A 14,317-nucleotide genomic window follows, 5' to 3' on the forward strand; every position below is an offset into this window, starting at 1 on the left:
ATCACATTATACTATATTGTCTTTTGTTTTGCCATGTATTTAAATGTGGATAGACATACAGTTCTGGTGGTTATGGTGCTGAAGCTTGAATTCCTAGAAATGGGAATCATTTTAGCTTTCTGACTGCCATGCTATCTTGGAATCTTCACAACCCACAACCTAGACTTTGTGGGGCTGGATTTTGTTCTAAAAACTGATTAAAAAATAACAATTTATACTGGAGGTCTTTCCTTTACCCCTTCAAGTCCTGTGAATCAGCAACAGTGTGAAGTCAATAGACTGACTGATGTAAACATACAGATTAAATGCAAAGAATAGAGGACTATATTCAGAGGTCTTAAGTTGACCTATTTCCAGAAAAACTGTTGGATCTCTCAAAGGATCACTATCCCCATCTGTAAAATGAGATACATTTGTAATACATACATGGGATTTCTGTGAAAATTAAACAGAGAAATTGATTTTGGACCCAGACTTTCTTGTTCAAAACTGGCCTTAATGCTCCCTATCCATGTGAGTTTGAGTAGCTACTTGTTGACTTAAATAAACTGAACTAAGCAAGGTAAGTGAGTTTATTAAAGCTTTAGAATCAAGGACTCAAGCTCAGTGACAGCCTCCAGATTCTCTGCAAAAGCTGTTCAAAATCTGAGCATCACAAAGTGAATTTTATAGTTTACAAAGAAACAACTATATTTTCAAGAAATTTTACAGGGAAAGTCCTAGAAGTGTCCAGTTAGCATTTTGTCTGTGTCTATTTTGTCTGTGCTTTGAGGAGAAAAAGGCTGTTGCTAAAATAACTCTATTTAGTGTGTTATCTTCTAGGAACTGGAATTTTTATTTCTAAGGAAACAAGTTTTTGTTGTTGACACATCTTATTGGCAAAGCCATTTCTGCTGTGCCTTGACTCTTAGCTTGATCCCCTTAGTTGAGATCAAGGAAAGGATTCCACTTTAATTAATTTTAATTTGCATACTTAATATTATTTTGTCCACATGATTTATGTATAAGAATAAAAATAACTATAGCACTTCACAGAATTATTCTTATGGGGAATAATCTATCTAATAAATATAGTACAAAAGAATAAGTTCTGCTGCATGGTGAATATAAAATATTTGATGAATAAATAAAGAAAACGTGCTGTGACTCTAAGAGCTCAGTAACAGATTTCAGTGCAATCCTGGGGAAAAGGGAATTTTAGAGGCCCTCTAAAATGTTAAGAATGGATACTAAGAAAATATTCCAACAGTTGTCTTTTTCAGTGCCTCCTTGACATCTTTGTTCCTCAGACTGTATATGAGGGGATTCAACATGGGGATCACCACTGTGTACAACACAGATATAATTTTGTTCTGGTAGGTTGAATAGACGGATTTGGGTAAGACATATATAAAGGTGATGGTCCCATAGTAGAGAGTGACTGCTGTGAGGTGGGAGGTGCAGGTGGAGAAGGCCTTGTGTCGTCCTTCTGTGGAGCGCATCTTCAGAATGGTGGCAAGGATGAAGACGTAAGAGAGAGAGATGACTAACACTGTGGACACAATGACAAATCCAGAAGAGATGGAAGGGATGATTTGAATAATGGAGATATCAGAACAGGAAAGTTTCACTAAAGGGGCAAAATCACAGAAAAAGTGGTCTACTTCATTTGGGCCACAGAAAGAAAGAATTGCTGCACAGACAGCAAATGTCCAACCATTCACACTTCCACAAAAGTAAGAAGCTCCCACTAAGAGGTTACAGGCTCTGGGGGACATCTTGGTGGGATAGAGCAGTGGGGAACAGATGGCCATGTAGCGATCATAGGCCATGGCAGCCAGCAGGAAGCACTCAGTTGTACCAAATGAGACCACAGAACACAGCTGGGCTTCACAGCCAATAACAGGGAGGGTCATTCCATACCTGAGGAATCCTGTAAGCATTATAGGTGTGACTGAAGAGGAAAACCCAAGATCTACAAAAGCCAAATGGCTGAGGAAGAGGTACATGGGGGTGTGGAGCTGGGAACAGGTTCTTATTAATGTGATTATGCTGATATTGCCTATCAAAGTAACAGTATAGACTGCTAGAAATATCACAAATAAGATGGCACAGGTTGCAGGGTCCTTTGTTAACCCCAAGAGGATGAACTCTGTCACACCGGTGTGGTTTCCAACCTCCATCTCTGTGAATGATGCCTGTTGAGGGAAATATGAATATTTATTTATTCCATTTTTATGAAACATATTGCTGCTTTTCTTTGGTTATTCGAAGACTCATTTCTTCCCCTACCCAACCTGTAAATATGTGCTCTACAGAATTTTTGTTGGTTTGTTTCCTCTTTGCAAAAAAGCAGGCCAATTCACCCTCACTGGGATTTTGATTATAGTTTCTTTCTCTATCTCTCAGCCTTGACATTTAGATAGATCTCTCTCAAAGTATGTAGGTTTCATATTTGTTGGGAGTCTCCAATTGGAAATCCCACAGATATCTCAAATCAGTCTTTCTCATATCTCATCATTTTCTTCTTCACTGTATGTATATATATATATATATATATCACTGTATACACACACACACACACACATATATATATATAGTTCCCTTATATATCACAACATATCTGTTAAAGTGTTTGATTGCCAAAGGAAAAAAATTATCTTGTCAAATGGATTCTCTTAAATTTTTTCAGTTATTTTTATTGCTTCACTATGAAGCCTAGCCTCCTTAACACCACATTCTGTATACCTTCTCATAGATCATATACCTCATATATGTGATTCTTTGCTTGTTGCTGAGGATATTTTCATCCAACACTTGTACTTATTCAACCTTCCTGAACTATTTAGTCACCTCATTACTTCTACCCTCTCTAGCCTTTGCTTTTCTCTGTCTCCTGCTTGGCTACTTCCTACTTTTCACCATCATTATCATGTGGGATTTCTCATCTATCAAGATTCATTTCTATCCACAACCTTCTATCACTCCTAGGTATTAATGAAATAACCCTTGACAACACCTTTTGAAGATATCAGAATTGTTTTTGTTTATTCTGGGTTATGGCTTCTGTGGTTTGCTTGTTTATGTTTTACTTTTCCTGACTTATTCATATTCTCTATTACTCTGTGCTTTATATGTATGACAGATAGCTCATCCTTAGGAATGAAAGGGGCTAAAGAACATCAAATTTTGAAATGAATCCATGAAATGAATAGGCTGTGGAGAACCAGATTTCAAAGACCCAGGGCTTGTAGAGATGAGACAATGAAGACAGTGTAGTCAGGGGGAAAAAGACAAATATCCTGTGATTTTACTCCTTGTGGTACATAAAGAAACATACAACTGACTGTACTAAATAAAACAAAAATAAAATTTGAAAACAGTAAGTTCAAATTAATGTTTACCAGAAGAGAAGGAAGAAGGGGGTGGGAAATTCAGGTAGAAGGTTTTAATTGTTTCATGAAACAGGGCATTGGACCTTTGGCAGAGAATATATGGATTTATAGTAATGCACATCGGAAGCCTACATGATGCTATACTGCAATGTTACTTCAGCAAAAGAGAAGCTTATAAAATTAATATAAGTAAAATAATTTCTGGTTTCTCAACAAATATTACATTACCATGATGGAAAAAAAACACTAATATTCAAAAAAGCCCTTGACTGATATCTGGCCACTGTCACACAATTCAACTTCTAGCTATTGCAGATAACTGTTAATACCGGAATTTTTATTTGACACATCAATATAATATTTTATCACATTATAATCTCTAAAAGATAATTTTTTATTTCTGCATGTAATTCATTCAGAAACTAGACCTTAATTTAATGAATTCATAGTAAAATGGATAATTAACTATTCTAACTTTTTACTATCAGAACTACTAATGTTACAAAATGAATAAACATTTGGGGGACAATGCAAAAAACAATGGTGTGCTTTTAAAATAATCCCATTTCTGGATAATTTTAATAAGGCAATAACTCAAAAGAAGTGTAATCTGTGCTCCAAGCAAGATTATCTCCCTGATTTGCAATAATGAAACTATCAATGCTTACTGGTTCTCATTTTCTTCTTGAGTTCTTACCTTCTCCATGTTCGGCCATAGAGTTGTGTCAAGGGCAGAGTTCCAGTGATTTTAGGCAGTTCTAAAAAACAGAATCAATTATAAATAATAGAAAGACAAAGAAATTACCACAGTCTCATACAATGAATTCAGGGCATAAAACATTCTGTGAAAATTAGAAAATAAAGCTATAGTTATCAGGATGATAAAAATGTTAAATTTTTCTAAAATATCTAGTTCATATATTATAAAATCAAAACATTCATCAGACTTATTTTAGTGACCTAAAAATTTCATTTATAAATGCCATTTCTTTCCATTTACTTCAAATAATAATGCCTGCAAGTAAGTTTAAAAAATTTACAAATATTTTTGGTATTCACTTAAATATTTGTTAACCTGTATTTGACAACACTTTTTTCACTTGAGCAGTGCCTGATAATCAATGTTAATATTTATTTTGGGGATAATTAATCAATAGTACTTATAGTCAAATTTTTTATTTCATTTTGTAATTTAAATTTTTAACTTTACATTATCAATAAATGTTTCCAAATTTCCTGAGATCTTTATAGTTTAAATGATGGGTAGAAAATAGGTGAAAATCCTTAGCATGATAATTCATGGAGATTCATAATCTCACTCTGATGAATTTTAATTACGTTTGCCTACATTTGCCTCCTTGCAGCTTTTGTATTTTTAAGAATCATGTTGGGGAGAAAGGGAGAAAAAATATATCATATTGGGAATGATAACCCCAACAACCATGATGTTGGGGATAATTTATCAGTAGTACTTAGAGTCAAATTGCTTATTTCATTTTGTAATTTAAATTTTAATTTTACATTATCAATAAATTTTTCATTTCAATAAATATACATTATCAATAAATGTTGCTCAGTGTTAATGTTTTTAATTTTCATGGAAACAAAATGTTCTGCAAACAACATTATTTCTTTAGTTTTTAAACATCTATTCTAAATGATAAACATTGGTATAGACTATCTTCAAAATATTTAAAAGCCTTAAATATTAAAAATATCACGGGAAGAATACTATGCCAACTGATTGACCTCTCCCTTCCTCTTGCTGGCCACCAAGGGTTATTTCCAGGGCTCTTCACATTGGCATCCATTCACGCTTGCCCACCCACCTGGAGAGGGAATCTGAACTCAAATGTTCTTTCCTTCAGTGCCTGGGTCACGGGATGTTGAGTAGAGCACTTAGGGCTGTGCTTCTCACCCAATATGAGAATCAGGTGGCTCCTTCCTGATTTCCTTCTCATAGCTTCATACCCAAGCTTACCAGTGACTTTGGCTTCTGCAGACCATCCACACCACCCCTGGGGAACCCTGGGCAACCTGGTTTGGGAGCCCAGAGTGACAGTTCTGCAGGGCATTTCTGGTTAAGGCCACTGTTTTCAGTGGTCAAGAGTTAAAATTGGCAAGAGAGTATTTTCACTTTCTCATGGAATGAAAAGGTAAATTATTCAAACAAAATCATCAACTTTGAACTCACCATTCAAAGTCAGAACTGTTGATGCTGAATTCCAAAGAGAACCTTGTAAATCAGATCTTCCCTGTTAGTTTTGTAGGATGCCGGCCACTGTATCTTTGGCATTATGAACCATCAATGCCCCTCTTGGCCAAGGAACATGCTTGGTCCAATTACGTGCTGTGAGGATGAGGTGCGTGTCTGTGTTTGGTGGGATGGGCAGTAGGACTTTTATAGAACATGACATGTCTCCCAGGCCTGTTGTTTTTGCCCCTTTGAGAAAAGTTTTTGGGCTTGCTATACAGAAATGACTACTTGAGCCAGGTGACTCATTAAGACCAGGTTGTCTCCCCAAAGGAGCTTCTATATGCTCTGGTTACCTTTGTATTTCCTTCCCCCTTGTATAATGAAATAAAGTTTTTGGTTTCTCAGAAACATCTACTATTGAGAATAATTTGTACCTCTGGTAAATTGGAATTAAAGTACTTTTCAATTAAAATGACGTTTGAGTTAAATTAAAGGTGAACATTAGGATGAAGAATCAAATAAATAGTAAGCAATAAAATTATTTGATTTAGTGATTGATGAAGTGATTTGATGTAGTGGTTATATTGCTGTAGAAAAAAATTGAATGTGATTTTTTTTAATGGAATTCAGTATACACAGTATTGTTCCTCTTGTGAGTGTGTTGAACATTTCCCATCCCTAAACAGAATTTTTTAAAGATTTATTTATGTAGGCATACAAAACTGGGGTACAGGCCAGAGGTGTGGGGGATGAGAGAATTCACCAGAGATGGAGTGGGGAGAAAGAACAGGCAGGTGGCATGTAACACACTGCTGAGGAAAGCAGCGGGCAGGTCAGGAGAGGTCTGCCACGCCATTTTGGTCAGCTCCCTGGCCGGGGATGGAACTTGTGTTGCAATCTCTGCAATAGCTTCATAGTGCTGTGTTTTTACCCGTTGTGCCATCAGAGAGAGTCCCCTTAATAGAATAATTTAAGCAAGCTTTTCTGAAGCATCTAAACACTCACATTCCACTGAGGCAGCACATTAAATAAATTTCGTGTCTCCAAGGCTGACCATTGGGATCCCTCATTCCTATAGTTCTTTTGACAACTCCGGCAAGAAGAGGCATTTCTAAGTGATTTGCTTTGTTATATGCAACCATCATTTTGCATCTTCCAGTTCTATTCAAGGCTGAACTCTTCCTGTACTATTATTTGTCCCTTGCCCCTTATGAAACTGTGTGCTCATCTGTGGATTAAATCCTTCAACATCAAACCTTCAAACTATTTTTTGGCAATATATAAATTCCCAAATCCATCAGTCCTATTTAAAAGTACTTAAATTATTATAAAGTAGCACAATGGCTTGGGACATCAGATAAAAAGAAACAGTTTCCCAAATCCAGAGCTGTTTGTCAGCAGATCTGAACCTTGCTCAATCCTTTTACAACATTCAACTAACTTAATGTTCTTTGCGGGCAATGACAATGACAATGCTCTGTAAGACCTGAGGAGCTGAGAGGAAGCCCATCTTTCATTTAACCACTGATTTATTCAAACTGTCAACCTGTTCTCTAAAGCATAAAGCACTTTTCAATCCTGGTAACACTGTGTACCATCGACAGTACGATAAGGCTATGGCTGTGTGTAGTAGATAAATACAGTTAAATTGTACATCATAAGTGGGTGTGTTCATTATTGAAGTTTACTATACTTCAGAGAAGGTTTTCAAAAACTCATAACCTTCTTTTGAATATTGGATCTCTCTTGAAGTTAATGATTTTCATGTCAGTTAATATGTTGATGACACAGTTGTATACTTTTGTGCAAAGACCTGAGATTTCTTTTACTATGTATTCATATACTTTAGTAAATAAGAAATATGACAGCTTTAAAATACTGTGGCTAGCAGTTTAGTTTAGGATATTATAAACCTGAAGCTTGCATTTAATTCACTATACTTATCCAAAGTCTCAAATTTCATGTGAATTTTTAATTAACTTATGCATTTTCTTAAAAAAATACAATTAAGATTTTATTATAAATTGTATGAGTGTTAGAGATTAATGTAAGTAGAATTGACATTATTTTGGGTTTCTTAACACAGAGCATGCCTCACATTTTTTTTTCTTATATTAACTCTGTACTTCATAGAAAATTACCAATTAGTGACTCTGTGATTGAATAATATCCTTTTTTTTTTTTAACCTCTGCATTGAAGAACTTAATTTTCCAAATCCAATCTTCTGTTTTGGGTGCTTAGCTTGGCTATTATAAATAATGCTGCAATCAACATAGGAAGTTCATATGTACCTTCCAATTAGAGTCCAGGCAGATATAAATAAGTTTATGAAAGCAGTTTCATAAATCTATGTAACAATATAAATGTGTATTAGATGAGGAACTGTTTAATCAAAATCTCCCTTTTTTCATTTATCTCATGGGAAATACAGTCTGTAGAGTTTCTTACTTCAGTGGTAAGCTGCTGATATCAATGACTGAAATTTCCAAGTCATATGGTAGCTGCATTTGTAATATTTTGAGAAACCTCTGTACTGCTTCACATAGGAGCTGGACCAGTTAGCACTCCCACATCAGTGTAAGATTGTTCCTTTTCCTCGACACCTTCAATAGTACCTGTTGTTTCTAGACTTTTGATATGGGCCATTCTGATAGGTATTATATGGTATCTCACTGTGGGTTATTGATTTGTATTTCCTTGATGATAAGTGATGATGAACATTTTTTTCTTATGCCTACTGGCCATTACATGCCTTCAGAGAAAGACTTAACATCTTGCCCATTATTTAATTGCATTATTTTCTTCTTGTTGAGTTGTATGAGCTTCTGTAGGTCTTTATTATCAGGTAGTTGTCGAATGCATGGTGTGTAAATATTTTGTCTCATCAGAAGGTGTCTCATCTTTTAGTTATAGTCTTTTTTTCTGTGACCTTTCTTGGAAGGTCCATATCTATAGCTTTAACTACCTATTGGGAGTTTCCAGTTGGAAACAAATACCTCAGCCCACAATATGTCAATATCTGAAAATACCTCAATACCCAAAACACTTCAAATTCCCTTCCACATTACAGAACGCATTCTCTTTAATTACTCTCCTCTATGAGTTTATTGAAGATTGTGTATATTAGCATCTCATGGGAGATATGGGCTGTATGGTGAACATATTTTCTACCATTCATCAAGTCACACTTTTATGAAATGGATCCTCATATCACTTTCTGTGTAACAGAGGCTTGTTTCTGTGTAACATAGGCTTGTTTTTGCAACATTCTTGGAGTTCAAAATCCAGCCAGCAGATATATGTGTGTGCTACTCTTTTGGTATCATAGCTGCTTCCTCACTCAGTGCAGCTTCTTTTCTACACTCATGTGGGTTAAAAACTCATTTCTTTGGTCCCTTTCTCTCCCCCAATAAACATCAAGAAGCATCCTGTCACTGTCAGGGCAATCATTAGACATCCAGTCTTCACAGGATCTTGTTCCTGCAGCACTGAGCACCTCAAAGGTGACAGTCTCTGAGGTTTCACGTACTTTTTCAACTAACTACATCAGCTCTTCTTCACCTGAGCTGTAGGTTTGGTAACAGCACTCTGTGACAGACTATGTGTACTGGAGCATTAGGTCTCATCTATGAACTGTACAAAACCAATTTCTTGTCTTCACATAGTTTCTGATAAGACTTAAAGTTAAAAAAAAAAAAAAAGACACTCTTCCATATGGCCACATACGATGCCATGAGGACCACAGCAGAATATCTGCAGGTGCCAGTCATGGACAGGTGGTGTGGGATGTCAATAATGCAACTTAAAAAAAGTTTCTTATTTAAAATTAGAATTGGGTGGGGGTAGAAGAGGCAGACAACAGATGGGAAGGAAGCACAATGGACTATGGTAGTAGACTATGGGTGATTTGACGATGGGGACAATACCTGATGGGAGTATCCGAATTAGTTCTATTAAAAATGACATGTGAGGTCCTCCCTGGTGGTGCAGCAGGTTAAAGTACAGCACTAAGCTAAAGCCACTTCAGCATGAGTTTGATCCCCGCCCTGGAGGTGACCCACATGGCGCAGCAGACCTCTCCTGACCCATCCACTGTTCCCCTCAGCAGTGTACTTCATCGGTCAGCCAATTCTGCTCCCCACTCTGTCTCTGGAATCCTCTCACCGCCCCTGAACCTCTCGCCTGTTCCCCAATTCTGTATGCATGAATAAATAAATCTTTTTAAAAAAATGACAAGAGGCCCTCCCTGGTGGTATAGGGGTTAAGTCTCAGAGCTATCACTGCTGCAGTCTGAGTTCAATACCTAGTTCAATACCAAGGAGCTGACCCACATATGGTATAACAGCCTCCTCCAGTCTCACCCACGGCTCTCCTCAGCAGTGTATTTCAGTAAATCTGCCTTCTCTGCTCCTCACTGTCTCTGGTGAATCCTCTCACTCCAGTTTTTCTATGCATAAATAAGTAAATAGATAGATAAATAAATCTTTTTAAAATGATAAGTGATTTAATTTTTCCAATAGTAGAACATATGTTTTGGATCAAATCAGCTGCAGTATCTAATAAAATATAGCTCTAATAGTAACTCAATAAAGACTGTTATATCTGCTCATCAATTGAACTTCATTAAGTGCACTTAAGTTACTGAAAAGTAGTTTATACTTCAGGCTCTATCTCTATCATAAGAAAATCTGTTTTTAATCTTATACGTTGGTTCTCAATAGTATAAGGTGCAACCATCCCCATTTTATACAGACACTTGACATATTTGACTATAGCCAGCATGTTTCCCCCCACCCCCCTTTTTTTTAATTTAAGTGTTCATAATTCACTAGATCACTCACTTTGTAAGAGTATACTTTTGGACTCTTCACAACTCTCTTTGTAAAGCTCCAAGCACTGAGTAAAATTTGTGATTTTTGTATTCTGATTCAAGCAGAGTTCTGTTTTCATTAAGAGCAATGTGTTAGCCTTCCCAGATGGTGCAATGGGAAGCTATGAAGCTAGTGGCAGCCACTTCATGAGTTTGATCCCTGGCCAGAGAGGAGACCCACATGGTGCAGCAGACCTCTCCTATCTCATCCTCTGCTCCCCTCAGCAGTGTACTTTGCTGATCTGCCTGTTCTGCTCCTTACTCTGTCTCTGGTGAATCCTCTCTCTGGCTGCACCCCAGTTCTGTATGCAGAAATAAATAAATCTTAAAAAAAAAAAAAAGAACAATCTGTGAGCATTATCCAGTGCTGACAGTGTGCCATGGAGGTTGGAGACAGAACTTTTCTGGGACTCCCACTGTCAGTTCTTTTAACTGGCATATGACAAAATCACTCTGACTCTTGTTTTTTTTTTTTTTTTTTTTTTTTTGTAAGTGGTAGTTTTTATACCGTAACACAACTTTGTAGGAAGGTCTTACCAGTGTTATCTGTAAAATGCCCCAAAGTGCATGGTCATGCCTCAGAGGTAAGGCATTTTTTAATTTATTTTTTATTAAGTAAAAATGGAATATTACTCAGTTTTCATTTCATAATATATTTAAGTATTTATAATATCCAGAATATTTATTATATAACACTGTATGTTATAAGTATAAATATTATTTTACAAATATTAGAAAAATTTCACCATAATCTAAAATGAAGTCTGAAGTACAGTATCTATTGCATTTTTAGTTATAGTTATGAACATGCCATTTAGATTCTGATTTTTTCCCTCCCATTCTTCTCTCCTAACCACTTGGATTCTTTCTATATTTCTTGATTTTGGGAATCCCATTCATGCTTGCCCTGTAGGGTCAGGAATTCTGACTTTCAAATATCCTGACTCTCAAATATCCTTCCTGTCAATCCATGGAGCACTTTTGATGACCAATAACACTGTGGCTTTTCTAATCTGTATGTCAGGTGGTTGCCTCCTGGTATACCAAGTTTTTGCCTCCTGATTCCCATTTTATACTTCCAGGTAACAAAGTTTACCAAGTGACTTTGTCTCATGCAGATCATCCTCACTGCCCCTGGAGAACCCTGGGCAGCCCTTTTTGGGTGTCCAGAGTGACCATTCTGCAGTGCATCTCTTATTGCAGTGTTTATTATTTTCAATTTTTCATTGAATTAATTAAATGTAACTACTTAAAACAAAATGCATGAGTATTGCACTTACCATTCAGACCCAGAATTGTTGATGTTGAATTCCAAAGAAACTTTTATTATAAAGCAGAATTCTATGGTAGTTTAATGGGTTCTTGTGGGCTGAGTACATCATAACATGACCCATCAAATACTCTTCTCAGCCAAGGAACATAGTTACATGCATGCTGTCAGGATGTGTGTGGGTGTTTTTGTGGTCTTCTGAGCTGGACAGATGGCTTGAACAGAAAATTACACATTCCCTAGAGCTGATACTGTTTGCCCCATTTGAGGAAAAGTTTCTTAGGTGTGCTTACAGCAATGACTTGTGGAGTCTGGTGACTCATTAAGGTCAGATTGTCTTCCCAAAGGGGAATCTACATTCCATGGTGTCTTTTAGAGTACCTACCTTCTCCCTTGTTTATTGAAAACAAAGGAGAGATCCTGCTTTCCTAGAAACATCCAACATTCAGAACATTTAGATCATGACCAGAGGATGATATCAGGCACCTTCTGATGAAAACAATATTGAGTCAAATTGAAAAAGTTAGATTTGAGGAGGGGACTTATTACTTTACTTAGAGATTATATGGGAGTGTTAAAAATTAGATGATTTAAAATATTTTAAAACAAAAAAGAAGAAGAGTAGAGGTATCAGACTTCCAGACTTTATACTACACTATAAAGCTATAATAATAAAAACAGCATAATACTTGAACAAAAGAAGACACATAGACCAATGGAATAGAATTGAAAACCCAGAAGTTAACTCACACATATATGGAGACAAACATATACATTTGAACACAAAAACTTCTTCAATAATGGTGTAGGAAAAACCAGACAGTCACATGCAAAAAATTGAAACTATACCTCTATCTCACACCATACACAAAAATCAACAAAGAGTAAAAAATTGTAATGTAAAGGCTGAAACCAGGAAATATAATAGAATGCATAGGCGAAATAACAAGGCATACAATTTAGTGATGACTTTGCAGATTTGCCACCACAGTCAAGTTAACAAAAGACAATATAAACAATTGACTATATCAAACTAAAAACTTCTACACAATGAATGAAAATATAAGTAAAATGAAAAATAGCCTACTGAGAAAATATTGGGTACCATATATCTCACAAGGGACTGACATCAAAGATCTACAAAGAGCTCATACAACTCAACTACAACAAAAACCAAATAATCCAATCACAAAGTGGGCAAAGAGCTAATAAGCATTTCTCCAAAGATGCTTCAGTAAGCAAAGGTGGTCAACAGACACACATACACAAAATGATCATAATCTCTGTCTCAAGAAATATACATAAGCCACAATTAGAAACTACCTCACACCTGTGAGGATGGCCCATATGAAAAAGTCCAGAAACAGCAAATGCTGGCACAGGTGTGGAGAAAAAGAAACCCACTTACACCATTGGTGAGAATGTAGACTGGTCCAGCTCCTGTGAAAAACAGTATGGAGGGTTCTCAAATGATTAAAAATGGACCTGCCAATTGACCCAGCAATTCCACTCTTACTTATCTACCCAAACCACATAAAAACACCAATTTGAAAGGAAGCTTCCATGCCCATATTCATTGTAGCACTATATTTTTTAAAGATTTGTTTATTTATGCATACAGAACTGAGAGACAGAGGTGCAGGGGTGGTGAGAGGCTTCACCAGAGACAGAGTGGGGAGTAGAACAGGCAGATTGACGAAGTACACTGCTGAGGGGAGCAGCAGGTGGGTCAGGATAGGTCTGCCATGCCATGTGGATCACCTCCAGGGAGGGGATTGAACTCATGCTGAAGTGGCTTTAGCTTTGTATCTTAGTGCTATGCTTTAACCTACTGCTTCACAAGGGAGGGCCCATTGCAGCACTATTTTAAAAATCCAAGCTTTGGAAACAACCTAAGTGCAAAAAGAAAAGAAAAGAAAAAAAGATAAGTGGATCAAGAAGATGTACACAGTGGAAAACTACTCAGTGATCAAAACAGGTAAGTTCATGCCATTTGGGGCAATGTGGATGGAAATATGCTTAATGATAAAGACAGAAGAAGAAAGGTAAGTATCAGATAGTGTCACTTATATATGGAATAAAGGAAAACCAAGCAAAAGGTCAGACAAAGATAAACTTTAGAACCAACCTTTAAAGCTGACCATGGAACTGCGGAGGAAAGGGAGGGGTGAGAAAAGGGTATGTGTTGGGTTCTAGCCGGGATGAGCCTTCCCAACCACACGCCCCCCCTCCCCCCAGCTTAAGCACAAGATCAAAACATCCTGTTTTGTCTGCCACCTGTGTGAGTTGATCAACCTATGGGCGGCTGATCAATATCTGCCCTGATTGCAGTGAGGCAGGGTCTAAAAGAGAGGCTGAAGAGAAAAATAAAGACGTTTTTTGCTGCAACCATCTACGTGAGCTGCTTCTTCAACCTCGACGTCCCCCGCTCAGACTCCTATCCCTGCCGTGCGGGCGCAGCAAGTATGGGGTGCACAATGGTCTATGGTAGAAGACACTGGGGTGAAGACACCTGAATTGAGAGATCCTATACTTCCAAAATACTAACAATGATATAACCCAATTATATAATTGGTTATATTTTCAGTACTCCATAAACCCTGAA

The 14,317-nt window shown here is 36.9% G+C and overlaps 1 protein-coding gene across 1 annotated transcript; it reads right to left on the reverse strand.

The window, feature by feature from the left end:
• Positions 1–1,229: 1,229 nt before the first annotated feature.
• On the reverse strand, positions 1,230–2,162 carry LOC101631123 (olfactory receptor 491-like). Its single transcript, XM_004683609.1, has one exon. It carries the CDS (start codon positions 2,160–2,162, stop codon positions 1,230–1,232), a length of 933 nt encoding a protein of 310 aa, XP_004683666.1.
• Between the last annotated feature and the right edge of the window lie 12,155 nt (positions 2,163–14,317).

The sequence above is a fragment of the Condylura cristata genome, unplaced genomic scaffold (assembly GCF_000260355.1).
Source record: "Condylura cristata isolate star-nosed mole 26May11 unplaced genomic scaffold, ConCri1.0 scaffold00015, whole genome shotgun sequence".
In the NCBI taxonomy this organism is placed as follows: domain Eukaryota; kingdom Metazoa; phylum Chordata; class Mammalia; order Eulipotyphla; family Talpidae; genus Condylura; species Condylura cristata.

Coding starts and splice junctions, on each gene's coding strand:
- LOC101631123 (XM_004683609.1), bottom strand. CDS start 2,162: ATGGAGGTTGGAAACCACACCGGTGTGACAGAGTTCATCCTCTTGGGG.